Source organism: Peromyscus californicus, unplaced genomic scaffold (assembly GCF_007827085.1).
Source record: "Peromyscus californicus insignis strain IS unplaced genomic scaffold, ASM782708v3 Scaffold_17__1_contigs__length_78620276, whole genome shotgun sequence".
Lineage (NCBI taxonomy): Eukaryota > Metazoa > Chordata > Mammalia > Rodentia > Cricetidae > Peromyscus > Peromyscus californicus.
In genome coordinates this window covers 10,957,047-10,981,498 of record NW_026294469.1, presented here as the reverse complement: position 1 = coordinate 10,981,498, position 24,452 = coordinate 10,957,047, and the positions used below count along the sequence as shown (strand labels likewise).

Genomic DNA, 24,452 nt, shown 5'->3' with positions numbered 1-24,452 from the left:
GAGAGAGAGAGAGCGCCCAGAGGCCAGAATTGTTGGATTCCCCTGGAGCTTGAGGTACAGGTGGTTGTGACCTTCCTGACATGGGTGCTAGGAACTGTACTTTGGGTTCTCTGTAAGAGCAGTACACCCTCTTAATTGTTGAGCCATCTCTCTGGCTCCATAAACCTGAATTCTTAATTTCCATTGATGAGAGTATTTATTTATAGTATGTTTTTTTGGCAATAATTTGTCTGCAATGATTAGAATTTGAGATACATGCATAATTTTCATTAATTTCTTATTTCTACTTCCAGAAATTTGTGTAATAAAAGTATTTCTGAGTATTTAATAATATAATAATTGTTTTGATGACTGAGTGCAGTGGCACTCACGAGGCAGGAAGACTGGGTTTGAGACTAGCTGGGACTATCCAGAGTTCTAGATCAGCCTTAAGCTACTTAGTGAGATCTTGTATCAAGAAGGAAGAGCAGGAATTGTAGCTCAATGCGAGAACATTTGCCTAGGTTCAGTTCCCAGCAGTACATGCACATGCACACACAGAAATTACACTTACTAAGTCTTTTTTTGGTAGTAGAAAAAAACCCCAATGTTTGATTAATTGGTGACTGTAAGTTATGATATTTTTACATATTGGAATATAATACTTATTTAGAAATGCAAATGACTTGGAAAACAAAATATTGTATCTACTACCACCTATATATAAAAATTTATGTGTTTGGTTTTCTTCATACATGCCTGTTAGGCGTATAAACACATATATGGAAAGAGAAACTGAGAAAACAGCACCAAACTGGAAACAGTCCTCTGCAAATGAATTGTAGCATGGGATGCTGAAGGTGTTTGCTTTTTTGTGCAGTTACTTTATATATATATATATATATATATATATATATGGGGGAATGGAAGTATGGCTCAAAGGTTAAGAGCATGTATTACTCTTAAAGAGAACCCGAGTTTGGTTCCCAGCACAGTGTTGGGCAAATGATGCCTCTGGCCTCTGTGGCTGTCACTTGTGCACATAGCCACACACAGTCACACACACATGCACCTATATTTGTATTTTAATAATTTTTGTTAGAAAAGCTTGTCCTGAAAATCTAAAAATGTAAGCTCCTAGGATTATCTAATTAATTGATTTGCATCCTCCTTAGAACCATTTGTTTATTATGTATTCCTGATATTTTCCCACCAGCTTTTGAATGTGATTCTTAGAGCAGACATTTGAACATTTAATTTGGGCTTAAAGTAATGATAGCTGCTGTCTGCTGTGTGTGTTCTGCATGGTCTTCTCAGATATGCTGCTTCTCTAAAAAGACTGCTGCAAAGATAGTTTATAATAGTGGTCTGTTTGATGTAACTAATTTGTTGAAATAATTGCATTTAAAGTCAATGTTTTCTGTTTTCAACTTTCCCTGGGGAAAATAATGGCAGCAGAACACATGGAAGGGCCTGGTAAGTTCAGCTTGAGGCTGAGGACCTAGAGAAAGTGTTGGGGAAAAGTTGATTCTTAATCAGCAACCTTCCTCACTTTCTCCCTGATCTCTGAAGTAGTAGCTTACCAAGATGAGTCATCACAGCTCCTGGGCAGTCAAGATCAGGCAAATGGAAATTGCTTGCAGTTGTCCTGTTCCTGATTTACAAAGAGCCTGTGAAGAACTCCTCACTGCAGGGCCAGCCTTTGGAACTTTTTAATGAAAGAAGCCATTGGCCCTTTATTCAATATTACATTAAAAATTGAGGATTCCCTTAAGTAAATGCTCTTTAAAGAGGATAAAGTCATAAGTTAGCTTACATAATAATCTACACATAATGTAGCCTATATTCTTTGAGGAGGGTTGCACAGTAAATATGCTATTAGGCATATATAGGCAATATCCAGGACAAACTAGATAACTGTTTTTCTGTGTTTTTTGGTTTATCTTTAACTAGAATACTTGTATTCAGTTCTCAGTTTAACTGCTCAGAAGGGATTGAAGTTATTCAGAGATTTATTATACAGTATGCATCATAATTGGCCATTTGGATTTTATGAAAAGGAACAACAACAGAAAGTTGTTTTTGGAAGTCTTTTTAAACAAAATGTGTGCTACTTGGAGAAAGAATTGAGATTGGTTGGCCCTTTTATCTCTTCCTCTTTTACTCCAAGCTACACTGACTGTGTACTAGGAATCAGAAGCTTTCTGAGCAGCTCTTGTTTCTTTTACTTTTGTGATGCTAACCATTCTTTGGTTTGCACATTCACAGGATTCTGATCTCCGAAGTGCACTTCTCTTGGAGCAGGCTGCTCATTGCTTCATAAACATGAAGAGCCCCATGGTTAGAAAATACGCTTTTCACATGATCCTGGCTGGCCATCGGTTTAGTAAAGCAGGGCAGGTAAGCATATTTCGTTTAAAAGGTTGTTGCAGCTGGAAAGATGCTTAGCAGCTAGGAGCTTTTGCTGCTTTTCCAGAGGACCTGACTTGGGATCCCAGCACCCACTTTGAATAATTCACCTCTGCCTATAACTCCAGCTGCTGAGAATCTGATACTCTTTTCTGGAATACCAGGGTGCCTGCACTCACCTGTGAACACAAACCCACATGTGCATACATAATTAAGTATAAAAACCAGTCTTTTTATTTTTTTGTTTATTTTCATTTATTTGTAAAGTGTATTCTTGTCAGTTTTGTTGTTGTTTTTGAGATAAGTTCATACAATGTAGCCCTGGCTAACTTATATTCAGAGATCTTCCTGCCTCTGCTTCCTAAGTGCTGAGATTTTTGTCACATTTTTGTTTATTTCTTTATTTGTTGTGTATGCCCATGTGTGGAGTCAGACAACTTGCAGACATAGTTTTTTTTTGTGGGGGGGAGGGGGGTCATTCAAGACAAGGTTTCTCTGTATAGTTTTGGTACCTGTCCTATATCTTGCTCTGTAGACTAGGCTGGCCTCGAACTCACAGAGATCTGCCTGGCTCTGCCTCCCGAGTGTTGAGATTAGAGGTGTGCACCACCACTGCCCGGTGCAGACATAGTTTTTATCCTTCTAGTGTGAGCCCCTGGGTTCAAACTGGTTTTCAGGCTTGGTGGCAAGCCTTTACCTTCTGATGATTCTTGCCCTCCCCCTAACCTTTTATATTTAATCCTAAAAGTTGAAATAAATTCTGCTTTTAGATATTTTGGTAAGGACATGAGGTTTTGATTTAGACAGATACAGGCTTAAATCTTGATGTATAAACAGCCCGATTTTGGTTACTTAACTTTTCTGGAACTGTGTTTTGGTTTTTATTTTTATTTTATTTTTTAATTTTTATCCTGGTGTGACTGGACACCGGACAGACTGGGAATTGAACCCGGGTCCTCTGGAACATCATCAGTGCTCTTAACTGCTGAGCCATCTCTCTCCTCTGTTTTTTAAGTTTTAATTTATTGTTATGTGTGTGAGCTCACATACTGTCATATTCCTTTGGAGATCGGAGGACAGTTCTTTGGAGTCAGTTTTCTCTTGTCAGTTTGTGGGCTTTGGAGATTTAACTCAGGCCTGCATGCAAGTGTCTCTATTCCTTGAGCAGTCAATTTCACTGGCCCTCTGTCTTTTTTTATTCAGTATAGGACCCAAGCCCTGTGGGATGGTACCCTATATTCAGGATGGATCTTCCCTCCTCAGTTAAAGCTTTCTGGAAACACTCTCATAGACACTCCCGAGGTGTGTTGCCATGGTGATTCCAGATCCAATCAGGTTGATACTGCCGACTATTATACCTTACCTCTTCACAGAAAGAATTTGAAATAAATAAAGACAAACTGATCAGTGAAATATTTTCCTCTGAAGTTAATCTCAGAGAAATAAGGGGTAACAGTATAAGAACAGACACAAACACATACACACTCACACTGGATGGTTGAGGAAACCCAACCTATGTCCACATAGAAATGTGTAATTGTGAGGAGATCATCGTAATTGTTAGCTTCATTTTCTTTATCACATTCTCTTGTAGTGGGTGAGCCAGTTACCTGTTTATACTTGGGCATGTCTCTGTGTGTGTTTGTGTTTGTTTTCTCCAGTTTAAGACAAATTTAAACTATAGTACGTGCTTCACTTACTTTCTTACAGAAGAAGCATGCTTTGCGCTGCTATTGTCAAGCCATGCAAGTTTACAAAGGAAAAGGCTGGTCTCTGGCAGAGGATCACATCAACTTTACCATTGGGCGCCAGTCCTACACGCTGAGGCAGCTGGACAATGCTGTGTCTGCTTTCAGGCATATTTTAATCAATGAAAGCAAACAGTCTGCTGCTCAGCAAGGGGCCTTTCTCAGAGAATACCTTTATGTTTATAAGGTAAGTACTTCTTTTCAGGAATAAATATTAAAATTGTTCTTAAATTATTATTTTCAGGAAAAAGCCTGCTTACTACTAGCCCCTTAGAATATAATTAAATGGCTTTATTGCAGAGTATGTAATTACCTGTCATAAAAATTTGTGGACGGTTTCTTGGTTATAGCTCTGTACTACATGGCCCTTACACAGTTTTTGAAAGAGAATTTTAATATTTCAGTAAATGTGGTTTGTGGCTTTTCTTTCTTTTTTTTTAAATGCTTATAATAAACTAGAATTGTATCACTTCCCCCTTTCCTTCACTTTAAAGCCTCTTTTTTTTATTTTTTAATTTAAATTTTATTTATTCATCTATCTATTTATTTATTTGGTGTGTTTGGGTATTTTGCCTGTATGTCTGTGCATTACATCCATGCCTGATGCATAAGAGGTGTTGGATCCCCTGGGACTGAAGACTTACTTAGATAGTTGTGAGCCACCATGAAGGTGCTGGGAATCAAACTCTGGTCCTCTGGAAGAAGAACCAGTGCTCTTTGCTGCTGAACCATCTCTCCAGCCCCTTTTCTTAAGATAGGTCTCAGTCTTTAGCTAGGCTGGCCTCAGACTCTTCACCCTCCTGCCTTAGCCTTCCGAAAACTAGTATTACAGGTGTATACCACCCACACATGGCTTTTATTTGTGAGTATTTTGAAATCTTTACAAGAAATGCCTTAAGATTTCTGGATTACTTATTTGTTATTTTTTTTTTTTTTTTGAGACAGGGTCTCATAGCCCAGACTGGCCTAGAATTCTCTGTGTATCTGAGAATGAATTTGAACTCCTGATCCTCCAGCCTCTTACCTCCCTAGTGCTGGATTGTGGGTATGTGCTGGCCCTATTTTATCACATTTTTATAGGGTTGCAGCTGATTTTACAAAATAATGGATCCTCCTACTATCCTTAGATTCATGTGCTCCTTTTCCTGATAAAAGATGAGGTGTCGACTCACAGCAAGTGTTGTACTGTATTCTAGGTGGATAGAAACCACAAATCACTGTTTGATAGGACACTTAGGATGTTTAAACCCTCCCCTTCAAGACCTGTGAAAGGTTGACTATTTTATCTTCCTCACAGGAAATAACTGCTCTTTTAGATTTACTAATTCAGAGTCAGACCAGTTAAAAATTGGCAGATAGGACGCTATAATGACTCAACAAGAAGCACAATTCATACTAAAGTACAGTTGGAAGTTTAATGTGCAACAAAACAAAAAGCTTAACTAGTTTAGTACTCTTGAGGGAGGTTCTATTGTAAAACGTAGTACTGGGAGTTAAAACCAGGGGCCAGTGCCTGCTAGATAAGCACTCTACCACTGAGCCGTCTCCCAGCCCTTTTACTTTTTGTTTTGAGATAGGGTCTTGCTGAGTTGCTCAGGCAACTTTGTACTTGCTCTGAGGCCGAGGCTCCTGATTAGCGGGAGTTAGTTATAGGCTAGGAAAGTTCTCTAGAAGTAGAGTAAATAATGTCTAAAGTTCTCAATTGTAATCGTTTATGACTCTGATATAGCATATAAACTAGTCTTTGTATGTCTAAATTTTCTTGTGTAACATTTGATACCTGTGTATTAAAAATTAGGAAACATGAAAAAAATGTAGCTTTCTTAAAAACTATTTTTTCCTTCTGTTGTATTTCTCCCAGAATGTAAATCAGCTGTCACCAGATGGCCCTTTACCACAGCTTCCCTTACCATACATTAACAGTTCAGCAACACGGGTTTTCTTTGGCCATGACAGACGACCAGCAGATGGTTAGTAAACTCTCACTTGGCCTAGTTACCTAATGACTTTTTCTTTGAAGTGTTCTTTTTCCCGTTAGAAATTGAAACGCTGTTGGGTAGTTGAAAATGGCTTTATGCTGCTTCCCCTATTGTCCAGTCATTAGAGTATAACCACTACCTTATTCTTTCCAGTCCAAAAACTAAAAACAATAAAAACCAAACGGGTGTGATTCTTTACAGCGACTTCTCTCACTCAGGAAGTACTCACTACTGTTTCCCCTTGGCAAGCATCTTAAATATTTGTCATAGACGCCATTCAGTGCCTATTATAAAGCACCTTTAAATACAGCATTCATTCCCTTGCTGTATTTACTGATTTTAGTTTTTTTGCTTATATAAAATCATATTGTGATAAACATGTATATAACGTAGTTTTTAATTGATTTTTTTTTTTCTGTTCTGAGACAAGATTCCCAAGCTAGCTGGAACTCTATAGAGAAGGCTGGTCTTGAACTTGGAGTAAGCCTTCTGCCTCTGTCTCTCATGTGTGGGTTATAGGTGTGCAGCACTCCACCTAGCTTAGGTTCTTCAACTTTTTTATTATGGAAACATGTAGAAGCAGACAACATGGTTTACTCCTCTGCTTGTAAGATTTATTTTTAAAGGTTAAAAAAAAAAATGTTTTTGAAACAGAATTCCATGTAGCCCGGGCTGGCCTCAGACTTACTGTGAACCTTAAGATGGCCTTGAACATATCCTCTTGCCTCTTCCCAGGTGCTGGGATTATAAGTCGTGTGTCACCATGCTTAATTTATGTGGTTCTGGGATCAAATTTTGTGTGTTAGGCAAACACCCTCCACCTAAGCTACATCACCACCCCTTTTAAATCAATACAGGATCTTTTTTTTGGGCTTGAGGCTTGAAAGGGCATTCACTGTTAGACTAAAGGTTGGGTATACTGATGTTCGAGCTAAGCTTTGTCATCATAAATACTTTTACATTTCAGCTCAGTGTGTTTCTCTTTCAAATCTAATTTGATGTTTTCTTTTTAAAGTCAACTTTACATCATGATTTTTCTTTATTGCAAAAATATTTTGATATATTTACATAAGGAATATATGCTGCAGGGCCTGAATGAACTAATTCTTCATGTTTCACTTTGGATAATGGAACATAATGTTGAGTGAAAAAAATCATTTACAGCTTAAATTTTAAATACAGAAACCAGTTCTAAGCATTGTTTATGTGTATACTTCTGACTTCTGATAAAATTTATAAGAAAAATATGCAAACATGTCTGAAAGTGATACATTTTGAGCTCCAAGAGAAATGATACCAGCAGAAGTGATGGGGATGTTAGGATTGGGAGGAATGCAGAGAGAGGGCATTGACTTTGGCTATAATGCTTTATATATATATATAAATAAAATAAAAATCAGGCTCATGAGATCAAAGTTGACTTAAAAAATTTTTGAGATATGAGTTTGACTTGATGGCTCAAGAGGCGATGGTACTTGCTCCAATGCCTGAAGACTGAGTTCAGTCCTGGGGAGCCACATGGAGGGAGGGGAGAACTGATCCCCAAAAGTTGCCCTCTGACCTCCATTTGTGCCAAGCATGCATCCCCCATGTAAAGAAATAAATAAATGTAATTAAAAAAATAGTTAAGATACAAACAGTGGGGCTGGAAAAATAGCTCGGTGGTTAAGAGCACTGGCTACTTTTCCAGAGGACCTGGGTTCCAGAACCCATATGGCAGCTCACACCGTTTTGTAATTCCAGTTCTTCGAATTTCAAAGCCTTCTTGCCTCCATGGGTACCAGGTACATAAGTGATACACAGACAAACATGCAGGCAAAGCACCCATAGACATAAAATAAAAATATTTAGATTTAAAAAAAAAAACGCTATGCAGTGGTGGCACATACCTTTAATCTTAGCTCTCTGGAGGCAGAGGTAGGTGGAGTTCTGAGTTCGTGGCCAGCCTAGTCTACTGAGCGAGTTCCAGGACACAGAGCTACACAGAGAAACCTTGTCTTGAAAAACAAAAAATAAAATAAAAAACTAATAAAGGTATAAGCCAGGAGTAGTGGTCATACCTTTGATCCCAGCACGTGGGGGGTGAAGGCAGGAAGACGTGTTTCATGTCATCTTTAAGTTTTATAGCTTGTTACAGGCTAGCCTGAGCTCCAAGAGCCACTGAGTCAAAAACATAATTTTTATCTAGAAGCAGTTTTATTTATTTTTCTGTATGTTGAAATATTTTATGTAAAATTTGTGGAAGTTAGGGAAAATAACATTATTTCAGAATCAGAAAAAAAAAATACCAGTATTAGAGCAAAGTTGCTGTTAAGCTAGGATTAGAGAATAGGTATTTGTGAATCAAGAGAATTAGAAATTAGGCAAGAGTGCATATACATGTATATATATTTGGATACCTCTGGTTCTTATTTGAAATATGCTTTATATGAGGCAGATGTTCATGTGTATGTATTTAAGTGTGAAATGTGCTTTCTTTTTCCTTTTTTTTTAAGGTGAAAAGCAAGCGGCTACTCATATAAGTCTTGATCAAGAATATGACTCTGAGTCATCTCAGCAGTGGCGAGAACTTGAGGAGCATGTTGTGGCTGTGGCTAATAAAGGAGTAATTCCATCCAGTTTCTACCCCACACAGTATTGTTTGAACAGTTACTCCGACAACTCCAGATTTCCACTTGCAGTTGTGGAAGGTGCTATAATTGAACTAAAAAATATTTTATGTGTATAAATGTGTTGCCTGCATGTGTGTATATGCACCACATATGTGCCTAGTGCTCCTGGAGGGTAGAGGAGGAGGATAGATCTCCTGGAATTGGAGTTAAAGGTAGTTGGGAGCTGCCTTGTGGATTCTCTGCAAGACCAGCAAGTGATCTTAACCACTGAGCCATCTCTCCAGCCCAATACTGAAGTGTATATTCATGACTTTCTGTTCTTAGTGCAAATTCCAGATAGTTTATGATCTGCCACATTGCTGCAGGCCATGTGCACAAAGATAGCTCACTATGTGCTGAGCTGCATTTGTAAGCAAGTGGTGGGGCTCTAATGTCCATGTATGTTACATGGTGCTGGAGCACCAAGAGAGTGACGCTAGGGACATCTAAGTCATTTCCAAACTGTATAAGGTGACAGAAGACAGTCTAGGCAAAAAGACAGAAGGGTGTTAGAGGCAGGGTCAGGGTTATGAAAGTTACTAAACGTAGCCTTTTCTTTCTGTAGAGCCAATTACAGTGGAAGTGGCCTTTAGAAACCCTTTGAAAGTTCCACTTTTGCTGTCCGACTTGTCATTGCTCTGGAGGTTTCAGCCTAAAGATGCCAATGGGAAAGACATTGAAACAGTTAGAGAACGAGTAAGTCACTAACCAGTATCTGTGATGTGTGTGTCTCAGCTACAGCCCGACAGTCTGTCGCTGTTTTACTCTTTATTCTGCTTACTCTTGAAATGTGAGAACACAGAAAAACATCATCTTAAAACTATCTTCCTGCTATTTAGAAACATCTACAGTAACATTTTGCTGTTTATATTGAGTTTTCATTTTTATGTTTTTTGCTCATCTTTCTGTATTTCCTTCTATTCATGTTGCTTTATTCATTCATGTTGCTTGGTCTGTGTTTTCTAGTGTTAAAATGTCTAGTACTTCATTTTTATGTAAACTGTCACGGATGATTCATAGACTTATCTTACTGTCATCTACTAGTTAGTGTGAAGAGTTCCATGTTTACTATCACAATAATTCTGTGGTGAATTTTTAAATTTAAATTGTAGTAGAATTTTGGGTCAAACAGATGGCCGCTCATGTGTTAGGCAAGCCACACCCTCATATCCTTGGCTATTGTTAACCGTAAGCAATTGAACTTCTCTTGGGGTCTTGTCCTCTTGATGATTGCATCCTTGAATAGATCACGTAGCAACTTTAGTGGAAGCAGGCTGAACAAAATGAAAAACACGTCAAGTGCCTTCCGTAGATAGGCTTTCCTGTGGGGGTGGAAAACATTGCACAGAGCTTCACCTAAAGGTGCTGACTTCAGTTGATGTTACTCTTTGTAAATTTGGCCGGCAAGATGTTAATGATTTGTTGTTTTATTCACTAGTATGTATATTTTTTAAAAATATAATTTGTTCTTTAGGTTACAGGTGAACCTGAAATGATTGGAACTGAAGTTATTTCAGAATTCTTAATTAACAGTGAAGAATCTAAAGTGGTAATTGTTTTAAGCATTTATCTTTGTTTTGCCTTTCTGAGCTTGTAAACCGAAAACAAAATTTAAAAGATCAGCTTAATTCTTTTAGCTATTAGGTTTTCGAGCTGTTTTAAGTCTAAAATTTGAAATATTAGAGAACTGGAGTTGCTCCAGAGAAATCAGTAGAAAAGTAGTAGTTTGTCTTTGAACAAGTTTCCAGAGAAGCCTGGTACAAGCGTTTCACCACTTCTTGGTATTCGTATGGCAAATGTATAGACACTTAGGTGTGCAGATTTGTTTGTTTATTTATTTATTGAGACAGGGTCTCACTGTGTAGGCTTGGCTATCCTGAAACTCAGTATGTAGCCTTGGCTGTCCTGGAACTCACCTCCTTGAACTCACAGAAATTGCCTGGCCCTTTCTCTCTCAAATGTGGGGATGGAAGGTATGTGCCACCATGCCTAGCCCAGAGTTGGTCTGTGGGTATTCTTTTAGGGCTGGGGTGTTTTTAGTGTGTGCAAGGCCTCGTTTGAGTCCCAGTACTACAAAAGAAAGAAATTGTGTTTTCGAGAATCAAGACATAATTTTTTATTTGTTTTTTTGTCCAGCATGGTGGTGCACACCTTTAGTCACAGTACTTGGGAGGCAGAGACAGGTAGATCTCTGTGAATTTGAGGCCAGCCTGGTCTGCATACCAAGTTCCAGACTTGCTAAAGCTACATAATGAGACCTTAGCTCAATAACAAAACAAAACAAAAACCCAAAACAATTACTGGATTTACAGATCTTCTTTTAAGAAAGATGCTTTTCCATACATAGCCAGCAGGGGAGCTACCACAACTAAGAAAGTGATTTCCCAGGGCAAGCCTCTTCCATTGCACTTGGGATTTGCTGTGGCCCTGTGATTTCCCCAAATGGGGGAAACTCCACTGCATAATTTGTGACAAATGGTAGACTGTATGTGTTTTCCCCTGAAATAAAAATTAAAATAAAAAATAAGAAAAATACTTTTCCATAAGAAACATTGTCAATTTAAAAGTTTAGCTCATAAGTTAATTCTGCAACATTCCAAAATTGAGATACTGTGCTATTTAAGATCCTATGAAAACATAATAAGAATGACTTCAATATTTCCATAGGCAAGACTGAAGCTCTTTCCCCATCACATAGGGGAGCTGCACATTCTGGGAGTTGTGTATAATCTTGGCACTATTCAGGGCTCCGTGACAGTAGATGGCATTGGTGCTCTTCCTGGATGTCACACAGGTAAAGCTATAGCATCGATAAGCAGTTAGAAAAGTAACTCTTAAACCATCCCATAGAATACAGTGAATGAATAGAGTTTTCTTCTAAATAGGTCTAATGTGCCTTTCAAGCATATCCAGCCTTTTGACATTGCCCATGTTACGTTGTCATGTACAAAGTTCCTATTTGAGAACTATAGTCAAATTACAAAAAATTATTGCCAAGAAAAATCTCATAATATTTTAAATGTGTTGGGCTACAGGTTGGACACACCTACTATATAATGGCATTTAGACATGTATAAGCATATGTAATTTAGATTATTCTAACTTCTGGCATAGGTTCAAAGGTATGGGATTTTATTCCCTTGATAATATTTTTGTTACTGATCTCAATTTAGTAAATTCTAACTAACTAAATTTTATTTGTTGAAATGTCTGCTGCCAGTACAAAACCACCTTAGTATATTTTGTTTTTAATATTTCCTTTCTATTAAACAACATACTAAAGCCACTGTTTCCTCTGTCTTTGGATATTAAATACTCAAAGCCACCTGTGGCAGTCCATGCCAGTAATCCCAGTTTCTTGGGAGGCTAAGACAGGAGACCTGCAAAAATAGCCTGAGCAGTTTATCCAGACAATGTTTCAAAACAAAAGTCATAAATTTGAGCTATTGGTGTAGCTCCCTGGTAGTACGTCTGCCTAGCATGAGGTCCCAGGTTCAGTCGTCAGTACTGACAGAGAACAAAACAATAGGAAAAAATCACCGGAAATATTGTTATCTATACCCAAAAGGAGCAGAGTTAGTTTTAAACTAATATTCTTGGTGCCCTAAATAGTATTCTCTGTAGACTTTGAAGAAAACTAAAGATACATACATGCACTTCACATGGTTTGGTGGGTTTTTTTTTTGCTTGATTTTTAAATAATTCGGAGAACTCTATAATTAATATATAGTCGGGTGAGTTTAGGTTGAAAAGATGTTGTGAAGGGAGTTTGTAATAAAGTGCTGTAGTTCCAGCACTTTATTTTAGTAGATGTATCTTCTAACAAATTAAAATTGACTGCCGTTCATGTGGTTGGTGTGAATTTAGCATTCATAATAAAAGCTGATTATTAACAGTGGGAGTCTCCTGGAACACTTGCTGACTTTCACGCTTGTAGTTAACATTTCCACTTGGACGTAAGAGAAACTCAAATAGAAAGAGTGAATCAGAGCCGGGCGGTGGTGGCGCACGCCTTTAATCCCAGCACTCGGGAGGCAGAGCCAGGCGGATCTCTGTGAGTTCGAGGCCAGCCTGGTCTCCAAAGCGAGTTCCAGGGGCGCAAAGCTACAGAGAGAAACCCTGTCTCGAAAAAACAAAAAAAAAAAACAAAAAAAAAAAAAAAAAAAGAAAGAGTGAATCAGTGGGTTTTGTTCCTACACAAAAATTGAGTATGGTCTTTTGAGTTTTCGTGCTGTATTTCTGCTTCCTGTTTGATAGGCAGGTTAGGCAGTGTTAGGCAGGTTATTTGTAAGTAGTCTTGCTAATTTATTACATTTTAAAGCAGTGTGAGTGAGTATTGAAATTTTTTTTTTTAACTTTCCTTTCTTACTGGTACTTAACTCTTAATCTAGTACCACAGAATTTTGATAGTCCATAAAATATTGCTAACAGGGTACTAAAACAAAATACATTAAAGATCATAATTTATGTTAGTGTGTAACAGTGACTGTGAATTAACATTAAAATAAGTCCCATCTTATAAACAGAATTTTCATGACATTTTAGTGTAGCTACTTTTCATACAGAAAATGTTCATAGGGATCTGGGCACAATAGTTTATGGAAACACTACATTGTATATCTAATCTGGAATTGTCAGAGTGACCAAAGGCCCTGAATAGCCTTCTGGAAAGATGGAGTTGTATGCCCACCCTAGCTCTTTCACACATGTGAGTACATGTTTTACTTGGGTGAAACGTCACATAAATATTGAAGAAGTTAAAAAGAAAACTTTCTGTATTAGAATTTTCATTGTTCAGCCTTTTGAGAAGATATAGCTAGTTATACATCTTCAAAACAGTGCTATATTTGGTATGAGTAAAAGTAAAAAGCTGACTTGTTTTATGTTTTACTTTTTATTTTTATGTTGTATTTTTTAATATGTTACTTAATATTTTCTTATGACCCACTGGGCTAAAGATAGTTGTTCTTGGATTTTTTTGATGAATAAGGATACTAGTTTTTAAAGATTGCTATTCAATGATGAGTAGCCTTTATGCAGCATAAGTAAATCAAAAACAAAATGAGATGTTGAATAGTATATCATAGATGATGTTAAATATGGAATTAAAGTATACTTACTGTTGTAATTACATGTGTTACTCAACAATTACATGGGATTTATGGAAACTTATAGTATTTATTTATAGTATTCATATATTCAAGTTAAATTAAATCATCAAACCTGTCATATTATTTTTAGGGTATTGATTTTTTTTAATTTCAGGAAAACATTCTTTGAGTATGTCAGTCCGAGGGAGACAGGACTTAGAAATTCAGGGCCCTCGACTTAACAACACGAAGGAGGAAAAGACGTCTGTCAAGTACGGTCCTGACCGACGTTTAGACCCTATAGTCACCGAAGAGATGCCGCTGCTGGAGGTATGGTGCTTCTTCCCATCATGACTGTAAAAATTTGCAGAGCCAGATGATGTTTTTTTGTTTTTTTTTTGTTTTTTTTTTTTTTTTTTGGTTTTTCGAGACCAGATGATGTTTTATAGAAATTAATTTTAGGTTGAGGTTGTTGATAGTATATTGAACTGTACTTTTTGTTGTTGTTTGTTTTAAGGCAGTGTCTCTCTATGTAGTACTGGCTGGCCTTGAACTCACAGAGATCTGCCTCCTGAGTGCTGAGATTTGAACTGCACTGTTAAACTATTGTTAAACTAGCTAAATGGTTCTCATTGATAGAGGTCAGGCTATGTGCAAATTGGCATTCCACCACAGTCATGCTGTAAGATAGAATTCTCAACATGCTAATAGAAACTGGGGGAATATTTGTAACTCAGCATTTTGCTTATTGAACTTGATGACTCTTTTGCAATGTATAAAAATAATATATGAGTGAATGCTCATTGACAGTGTAAGCAGTATACAAGTATGTGGGGATGAATGCATCTGGAATGTAACCCAGGCTCAGACAAATGACCTATAGTGTATCTATATGCGTGGAGATGAGTGGGACTGTAGGCTAGGCCACTAGTAAGGAGACCATGAGAGAAAGGTGTTAAGGAAGGAGGGAAGAGCAATAGGATGTGACATGTCGATTGAAAGGCTGTGTGGGGACATGGAAGAGTACAGGCTGGCCAGGGGCACGGGGGAGAAGATGGGAGAATGTTTGTAAGTACCGTAATGAGATCTAAAACTGTATGTGTTAGTTCTTAGTTTCCCTGATAGGGAAGTTAGTAAGTATGATCACCTTTCTCGAAAAGGTGCTTGTAATATGATCCCAAAATGGTATTTATGTTTTTAGACCTAGTGGTCTTAAGTATAGTATTGGTAGTTAGTTATAAATAGTATCGTGCCGGGCGGTGGTGGCGCATGCCTTTAATCCCAGCACTTGGGAGGCAGAGCCAGGTGGATCTCTGTGAGTTCGAGGCCAGCCTGGGCTACCAAGTGAGTCCCAGGAAAGGCACAAAGCTACACAGAGAAACCCTGTCTCAAAAAAACCAAAAAAAAAAAAAAAAAAAAAAAAAAAATAGTATCGTGTAGCATGTTTGAGTGGTGGTAGTGTTGTGTATTAAGATGAAATAATTGTTGAGCTGCATGTATTCTGCTCAGATCTAATACATTTAAAGGCAGAGAGGCAAAATTTAATGGGGTGGGGGGATACAGGCCCAAGTGCTGTTTTCTTTTTGATAAATATTTTATGTATATTTGATATCTTTGATCATGTTGAGGATTTTTATTTATCTAAAGTCATATTTAGCTTTTTATTTGTTGTTTCTTTGTTCTGTACCGACTCTTTCAGTTAAAACTTCTTAGTTAAGTTTTATTGACTGATTGTGATGCTGGGGTTCAAACCCAGGGCCTCACATGTGCTTGCTGTGAATTCTGCCGTTGAACCCACTCTGTCTTATTTACTGATGTCTATATGCTTTAAACATTTTATTCTTTCCCTTTCCCTGTGGTTTTCCTTCACATTATTTCTTTTGCGTGAGTGTATGGATGCACTTACTAGAGTACGCTTGTGAGGTCAGAGGATGGTGGTTTTTCTCCTGCCATGTGAGCTTGAAGGTAGAACTCCAGCCCATACCTTCCCCTGTTTGTGGAGTCTGTGGAGCCCAGGTTGTCCTGGGATTGCTTGTCTTCCCACCTTGTCTGCCCAGTGCCTGGGCACCCTGCCTGTCATACTTGTGTTTTAAATTGAAGGCCTGTGTTCTCCTGAATGTCAAGGGTAAGAACAGAGTTTGTTTCTAGTCCTAGTACTTTTAGTGGGATGCAGGCTGCTCATGATGCCATCTTTTAACTGATATTCTGAAAAATATCCACACTTTTTTCCCCCAAGTTTTTATTATTTGTTTGTTGAGATAGGGTCTTACTGTGTTAGCCATAGCTAGTCTGGAACTTGATATTTAGGCCAGACTGGCCTGAGATCATCAGCCTACTTCTTCCATTTGAGAGTTGGGATTAAAGACATGGGCCACCATGTGTGGTTGTCTGTTTACCATTGTGTACTACCTATTTGATTTAGTGGTATTTCCATATTTTGGTGTGTGTCATGTCATGTCTTTAACATGGCAAGCCCAACCTCCTAATGTCCCACTTACCTCTCCCAGCTTTAAGTTCTTTCAGTGGTAATTCATTGACGTCACGTGGTTGTAGGTAAGATTAGCACCCAGGAATAAATTGAGACAGATTGCGTTTAAATGCCATGTTAAGTATGCTCTTTTATAGTTTAAAGTCATAGATGTTTGTTTGGAATTCTATAGTTCCAGGACAGCCAGGGCTACACAGAGAAACCCTGTTTGGAAAAACCAAAGGTCCAACTTTTGTATTTCTTTAACTTAATAATTTTACTTTTTTTGAGAACTTCGTACATGAGCCCTGCATCTACATCACTCTCATTCCCTCTGAAACTTTGTGGAACTTAGCGGCTTTTCAGTTCCCATCCATCCTGTGTTTGGAACTGCTTGTGTTGGTCATGTTTGTTATTGTGTGGCAGTTTGAACCTTGTGCATCTGAGAGCAGTGTTTGGAAGGAGGCCACTTCTTACCCCAGAGGCCATCTGTGTGAGTGCTGGGGTGTGTTTTCAAGAGTTTGATCTTGTCTGTTTTGTGTTAAATCACTAGGAAGGCATTAAGTTTCTAGTCGTGGTTTCTTAGCATTTGAGTGGTCTGATTTATGCCTATTTTTATCCACAGGTTGAAAAATCCTCCATTTGCCCCCATTGAGTTACTAAAAGCCTGGGTTGTGTGGAGCTTTTGGATTTTAAAGTTGTGAATATGGGATCATGGGTCTGGTCTCTATGATCTCCTGTGAGAGCCATGGTTATTTACTGATGCAGTTAGATACTTTTAAACTGGACAGTGATAAACCATTACAAGACTCATTTTCATCTAATTTTTAGAGTCATTTAAAATAGTTTGTAACTTGTCCATAATCTACATAGTGATGCAAGTTTGACAAATTAGTCATCTTGTTCTTGTATTTTAAATTCAGAATTTAAAATCTGAGTGGCAAAATAACATTAGATGCTTGATTCAGAGATAGAACTATGAAATAACTTGTTCTTTTAGAAAACAGTCTCTTTCAGCGTTGCTCATCAGAGGCTCAGAATTTTAACAGTGTAATAATATTTTTTCCCTCCAATGCAGGTGTTCTTTATACATTTTCCTACAGGGCTCCTCTGTGGAGAAATCCGAAAAGCATATGTTGAATTTGTCAATGTCAGCAAATGTCCTCTGACTGGATTGAAGGTTGTGTCTAAACGTCCGGAGTTCTTCACTTTTGGGGTCAACACTGCTGCTCTAACACCACTGAGCCCTTCCACATCTGAGAACTGCAGTGCTTACAAGACGGTAGTTACAGGCTCTACCTCTGCAGGCACAGCACTTGTGTCTTCGGCGTCTTCTGGAGACTTTGGGACCAGCACAGGACAGCAACTGGAGGCCATTCCGGTCCCTCTTCCTGATTCCGTGCTGCTCCCCGGAGCTTCTGTCCAGCTGCCAATGTGGCTTCGTGGGCCAGACGAAGAGGGTGTCCATGAGATTAACTTTTTATTTTACTATGAAAGTGTTAAAAAGCAGCCTAAAAGACGGTGGGTAATTTAAAACTTTTAAAGTGTAAGATCCATACTTAATGTGTTTACGTATTTGAATAAATAGTTGGTACTTGTTAATATATTATATATCATCATTTACTAAGAAGTCACCACGTTCCTGACTGGGTGGTGGCGGTGGTGGCGGCGGCGGTGGCGGCGCACGCCTTTAATCACAGCACTCGGGAGGCAGAAGCAGGTGGACCTCTGAGTTCCAGACCAGCCTGGTCTACGGAGCAAGTTCCAGGACAGCCAGAGCTACACAGAGAAACCCTGTCTTGAAAAACAAAAAACAAACAAGCAAACAAACAAAAAGATACCGTCTCTCAAATTATGTATGATGTTTATATCTGAATTTGTTATAATTATCACTTAATTCTAGGTAGCTAAGAATGGAAAAAAATTAACTACATGAAGTTTTGTTTTCTTTTGTTTTTTAAATGGAAAGTGAAAAACTCAAATTTTTTTTACTTTTTTTAAGTCTATAAATTTACTGATTCTTCAATAGGTTTAAATGCTGTGTCATATGTATATCAAGCCCCCTTCCATACAGCATCCTTTTGTTAGAATATGATTTTAGTATGTATGGGAAATATGTGTGCAGTGGTGTTCCAGTGGACAATCACTTAAGATCTCCAACCTCACTGTTGTACAACTTGAGGCCTACATGTTTCACAGCAGAATTCGAATACTACTGCCATCTTTATAAAATTAACGTTTGTTTTATTCTGTAGAATATCTAAATGCCATATGAAACAGTATAAGCACAAAAATAGGAAAATATTGAAGTGATGGTACAGTTTGAGGCCTTAATAATGTGAATTCTCCTTAAGATGATGGTGCATTTTGGGTTCTTAGTAATGTGGATGCTCCTTAAGAGGATAGACACAGCACTCTGGCCAGGGAAGCTTTAGAACTGAGGTAGTGAAATGGGCTTCAAAGGGCAGAGAGATTCCAGGACATGGACTCTGGAGTCAACCACTCCAGTGGGTACCTTTATTTAAGAACAGCAATTTACCAGTTAGAATAAGAACGGAATGCTTTTGCCACAGTACAAACTGGGAAAGAGGTCAAGTAGGGTTTGATGTGGTAGCACATGCCTGTAATCGGGGAGATGAAGGCAAGAGCAGGAATATAAGGCCACCCTGAAGCAACACAGACTTTGGCTTAAAAACTAGACATTGCATTTGAAATGTGCAGTTTTGAATACCAAGTTAAAAGTTGAGGTTTCAGGCCTGGGAATATGTGCCTCAGTGGTTAAGAGTTCTTGCTGTTCTTCCAGAGGACCCATGGTTGGTGTCCAGCATTCATATTGGGTGTAATCCAGTTCTTGGTGCCTTCTTCTGGCCTCCTTGGATACCCATACATATGTGCACACATAAATACACAAATTAAGAAAAAAATTAAGTTGTGGTTTTTTATTGGTAGTTTTAATTTTGAGACCTATTTATTTATTTTGAGACAGGATCTCATTATGGTAGCCTTGGCTAGCCTGGAACTCACTGTAGACAAGGTTGGCCTCAAACTCGCAGAGATCATTCTACCTCTGTCTGGGTAGTGGCTGTCTCTGTCTCTGAGTGCTGGGATTAAAGGTGTGTGCCACCATACATTTGGGAGCATCTTTGGGACCACTTTTAAGAGAGAAGATGCATTTGTTTTTATGTGAAGGTTATTTTCACTATGTCATGGTTTGATGAGCAGGAGAAAAGCCTAGAGCCAGGATTACTGTTAATTTTCTTCTAAATTGAGAAGAAACAATTGAACTGAATTTAGTTTAACTATAATTTGTTTTCTGGATATATGCAATCCTGGAAGTTACCATATTTCTGGTCTTTATTTAGATTTAGAGATTTGTAACATAGGGAGAAACTCTTAGATTCAGTTTGCATGTGTTTTTAATCTTCAGACACAGAATATTAAGACACACTGCAGTTATTTGTACTAGCCGGTCTTTGAACGTGCGAGCAACTGTCTGCAGAAGTAATTCACTTGAAGATGAAGAAGGCAGGGGAGGCAATATGCTAGTCTTTGTGGATGTGGAAAATACCAATACTGTAAGTTATTTTAAAGCTGAATTTTGTTTAAAGTGTATTTAGAAATGTTTGGTTTTGGTAAATGTTTTTTTCCTACAGTTTAGCGTAAGTAGGGACTTTAGAACTAGTCACATAGTCTAGTATGAAAACATGTTAAAATTCTCCACTGGGTTTCATGTTGTGAAGGGATCTGCTGATAATAGTCTGGTACATCGGTGTCAGGTGTAGTAGTTGGTGACACAGTCTGAGAGGTAATGAAGTGTGTGGTGTTCTGTGAGGATTTCACATTCCGTATTACCGTAATAACCCTGTTCTCACATGCTCTGACAGTACCATTCCCTTTATAAAAGACATTACTGTCTGTACACTCCAAAGTCAAGAAGGTGATTGTGAAGCTTATAGAGCCTCAAGTTGATCAGTTCAGATACTTATCAAATGTTATTAGTTCTGTAATGCTTGCTTTTAGTTTCTTAAGTCTGTGAAACCACTTTTTAAGAAACATTGAGGTTTATTGTGCTGAAATGTTGGTGATTTTTCACAAGACTATGTTCATTATATGAGTAAGAAAATGTTGGTAATTTCTAGTGTCAGATTAGATCTCATTTAAGGAAACATAACAGTTATATACCATTTAAGTTACACACTAGTTTGAGAGTTTTTGGTTGTTTCTCCCTCCCTCCCTCTCTTCCTCCCTCCGTCCCTCCCTCTCTCCCTCCCTCCCTCTCCCATAGTGACTCCTACGTGTTAGTCTAGGTAACTTTGAATTTGTCAGCCTCCTGAGATCCAGGATTATAGGCAAGTGGCAGGTGTCACTGTGTCCAGCTAATTGCTTGTTGTTTTTTTCCTCCACCTTTTTGAAAATGAGATATTTCTGGACAAAATACATCAGAAGAAATAAGTGTTGTACTCCCCCCCCCTTTTTTTTTTTTTTGAGAGAGAGAGAGAGAGAGAGAGAGAGAGAGAAATATCTAGTCTCAAACATTCTGTAGTTGAGAATTACTTTGAACTTTTTTTAAGATTTATTTATTTATTATTTATTATTGTGTATACAGTGTTCCGCCTGCATGTATGCCTGCATGCCATAAGAGGGCACCAGATCTCATTACAGATGGTTGTGAGCCACCATGTGGTTGCTGGGAATTGAACTCAGGATCTCTGGAAGAGCAGCCAGTGCTCTTAGCCTCTGAGCCATCTCTCCAGCCCTACTTTGAACTTCTAAGCCCATGCTTCTACCTCCTGAGCACTGAGATTATAGGCATGTATCACCAAATCTGTCTTATAGAATGCTAGGAATTGGACACAGAGGCTTCATGAATGCTAGGCCAACTGAACTGTTACCCTATCTCAGAAAGTGTCATAGTTTTAGTTAAAAGTCCACACTCCCCCCAAAAAAAACCAAAAAAAAAATAAATAAATAAAAAAGTCCACACCTGATTTATTCTTTCTCTCTTGAGTCAGGGTCTCATTCTGTAACCAGAGAAGTCTGAAACTGAAACAGAGATGTAGCCCATAAACAGTGGTCCTTTTGTTCTAGTCTCCCAAGTGCTGAGATTGGATGTGAATTGCCATACCTGGCTTACAAATAATTTTGATTATGAAATACTACCAGAAATAGTAGATTCTAATAACTTTATGTATGAATATATATTATACTATGGATATATAATATACTAATATATTTCTCGAGTGAAATGTTGCTTTCTCCAGAGTGTTAGAGAAGGATTTGAATAACCTTCTGAGATACATATTGTTGAATTATTTCAAATACATATTACATCTAATGTTTTTATTTTATTTCTGAAGATTTGTTTTTCTTTTATGCATATGAATGTTCTGTCTGCTTATATATAACTATATATGTGCCTCGTGCCCATGGAGGCCAGAAAAAAAGGGCTGGATTCTCTGGAAACGGAATAGATTATTGTAAGCTGCCATTTGGGTGCTGAGAACTGAACCTAGGTCCTCTGGAAGCTCAGCAAGTGCTCCTAACCACTGATCCATCTCTCTAGCCCCTACAAATCTAGGTGTTTTGCCTCCCCTCTTTATTTTATTTTATTTTTCCCTATGCTGGGAATTAAATGGGGCCTTGTACATGAGGTCAGTGCTCTACCATTGAGCTCCTTCCCCACTCTCTAATGTTACTTTTGATTGATTTGAGTAGCATCTGATTTTGTCCTCACTGGAGTATTTTACCTCAGTTCCTTTAACCTCAGGTGACTTGTGTGTGTCTTTGACAGAGTGAAGCAGGGGTTAAGGAGTTCCACATGGTGCAGGTGTCAAGCAGTAGCAAGCACTGGCAGCTGCATAAATCCGTGAACATCTCTGAAAACAAAGGTCTGTGCCCTTACCTCACACTGATCTCACGGGGATTAGGTCACTCACTTTCTTGTTGTTGTGAGCAAACACATGAAGATGCAGCTGAAGGGAGGAAGGGTGTTTTGGCTACAGTGTGAAAGGATACAGTCCATCCTTTCAGGGAGGGCACGGGGCCAGGGGCATGACACAGCAGTCACACCGCATCTGTGTCAGGAAGCAGAGAGGGTGGATAGGAAGTGGGGCTAGGCGTAAGACCTCAGGATCTGTCTGCCCCAGTTCCCGCTTCCACCAGCAAGGCACTGCTAGCTGCGGACCGCTTGTTCAAACACACTAGCAATGGGGACATTTCACACTTGAAGAATAGGAGTTAACTGAACATGTGGAGAAATCTGTATAATCAGAGAGCATGGCATATTCATGTTTACTGGAGAAAAGTTGGTTGTGGCTTTAGTGTAAATTATGCTGCTACTTATGTAGACTTTAGTAGCCAGCATAATACATCAGCATTTAATTTTTTTTACTTTTATCTATTTTTGTATTTGTATCTGTGTGCATGTAAACCTTCATTTTCCACAGCACACATGTGGAGGCCAAAGGACAACTTGGGGGAGTTTGTTCTCTCCTTGCACCATACAGATCCCAGTATTAAACTCAGGTCATCAGACTTGGTAGCAAGCACCTTTACCTGCTGAGCCATCTCTTTGGTCCTGTAAGACTGTTTTAAAGCCAGATACAGTGGTAGGAAAATACACTATGGCAAAATGTAATGTGGAGAAGTACTGAAAGGAAATGACTGAAAAATACTGAAAGGGTATGATCAAGGGCTAAGCCTGCGGGGCCTCCTAGAACTCCTCCCGTGTTCTAACCTTTCGAACTTAGTGTTTCAAATCTCTCACACACACACAGAATCAGAGTCACATATGCTTGTGTATCTTAAGAGTCTGAATCTTAACCTTTTCAAGTGGCTAATGAATATTCATTTCATTGAAAAGAAAGAAGATTCTTTTTCTTTTTTTGAGACAAGGCTGTCCTAGAATTTATTGTGTAGACCAGGCTGGCCTCAAACTCAAAGATCCACCTGCCTATGCCTCTTGAATGCTTGGACTCAAGGCGTGCATCTCCACATCCAACCAAATGAAACCTTTTTTTTATAATTTTGAATTGCTTTCTGTTTTGACGAAGGAAGTCTGAATAATGAATTGGGCTTTGCACATGTTGTAACTTGAGAAACATTTTTATTCCTAGATGCCAAACTTGCCAGTAGGGAGAAAGGAAAGTTTTGCTTCAAGGCAGTAAGATGTAAACAAAAAGAAGGTAAATTTGTTTTACTTTGACACTTTCTTAAATGTCTATTTTATATCTTACAGCAATGGCCTGATTAGTTTGTTTTCCTGTGTTTTTTTTAGCTGCTATACAGTCCTCCGAAAAATATACTTTTGCAGATATCATCTTTGGAAATGAACAGGTATGCAAAGATGCACATTAGTATTTGACGTAAAAATCATAGTTCTGGCTTCTCTGTCCTGAAAAAACTGTAGCGTCACTAATAACTATCTTTGAATAGTGAGCATATAAACTTCATTGAGTTTTACAACTCACCTTTAATCCAAGCATGCCATGTGGACTGTACCACTTCAGTTACGTAAAACTAACTTCTTCTGAAAATATCCAGTGAAGGAAGCACAGTGCTTGGGAGTTTAGAAAAGCCAGAAATACTTAAGAAAACTTTTCTGTTTAGCAAAAGTGGCCAAAGTACAGCCACAGTTTTCTAACTAGAACCTCGTTTTTAAGTCTGCTTAAATTTCTTTTCTCATGTTGTCATCTTCAAATTTGGGCATATTATGTGGTTCCGAGACCTGGAAACTTTGGGTACATAGGCTGTCTTGGAATTGGAAAGATTTTTGTAACATTTGATCATAATATGCATTTGTCACCTGGAGCAAGCTTTTCGAATGTTAAGAAGTATGCAGTTAGGATCTTGTTAAGGTACAGTTTCAGTTTGTCAGGACTACTGTGGTGGAAACTGAGGTTCTGTGTGGTTGTCAGTTTCTAGGTAATACTATAGACCTTAGTAGTGGCTCAATCTTTAGACCTTAGTTTTGAGTGTCCAGGTGTAGAGAATTTTGTTAGAATAAAGGCCTTTTTTCCCCACTTCTGAAGCTCCATTGTGATCAGAAATAGAGTTTGGGAATATGATTTTTAAATTTTTTTTGAAGACAGGGTATCATGTAAGTCCAGCCTGGCCTCGTAACTTCTTAT

General features: G+C 38.3%; 1 protein-coding gene and 1 non-coding gene across 12 annotated transcripts in view; both read left to right on the top strand.

Moving 5' to 3' along the window:
* Nucleotides 1-24,452, top strand: part of Trappc8 (trafficking protein particle complex subunit 8) — an 85,121-nt gene that overhangs the window by 47,171 nt on the left and 13,498 nt on the right. For 7 of the 11 annotated variants that reach the window (XR_008219032.1, XM_052741615.1, XM_052741611.1 and 4 more), the window contains 14 exons: nt 1,435-1,455; nt 2,248-2,379; nt 4,099-4,323; nt 5,998-6,106; nt 8,611-8,805; nt 9,332-9,462; nt 10,241-10,315; nt 11,434-11,560; nt 14,032-14,186; nt 17,402-17,844; nt 19,751-19,898; nt 22,115-22,211; nt 23,439-23,507; nt 23,600-23,658. Coding sequence is in view for 10 of the 11 variants with exons in the window: in XM_052741615.1 (XP_052597575.1) it covers nt 1,435-1,455; nt 2,248-2,379; nt 4,099-4,323; nt 5,998-6,106; nt 8,611-8,805; nt 9,332-9,462; nt 10,241-10,315; nt 11,434-11,560; nt 14,032-14,186; nt 17,402-17,844; nt 19,751-19,898; nt 22,115-22,211; nt 23,439-23,507; nt 23,600-23,658 (1,986 nt within the window). In the remaining variant the exon portion in view is untranslated. The remainder of the gene's footprint in view (nt 1-1,434; nt 1,456-2,247; nt 2,380-4,098; nt 4,324-5,997; nt 6,107-8,610; nt 8,806-9,331; nt 9,463-10,240; nt 10,316-11,433; nt 11,561-14,031; nt 14,187-17,401; nt 17,845-19,750; nt 19,899-22,114; nt 22,212-23,438; nt 23,508-23,599; nt 23,659-24,452) is intronic. The other 4 variants (XM_052741610.1, XM_052741613.1, XM_052741612.1 and 1 more) reach the window with 2 other exon arrangements.
* LOC128113127 (U1 spliceosomal RNA) lies at nt 11,106-11,266 on the top strand. The gene has a single exon (XR_008219351.1). It is a non-coding gene; the product is annotated as a U1 spliceosomal RNA (small nuclear RNA).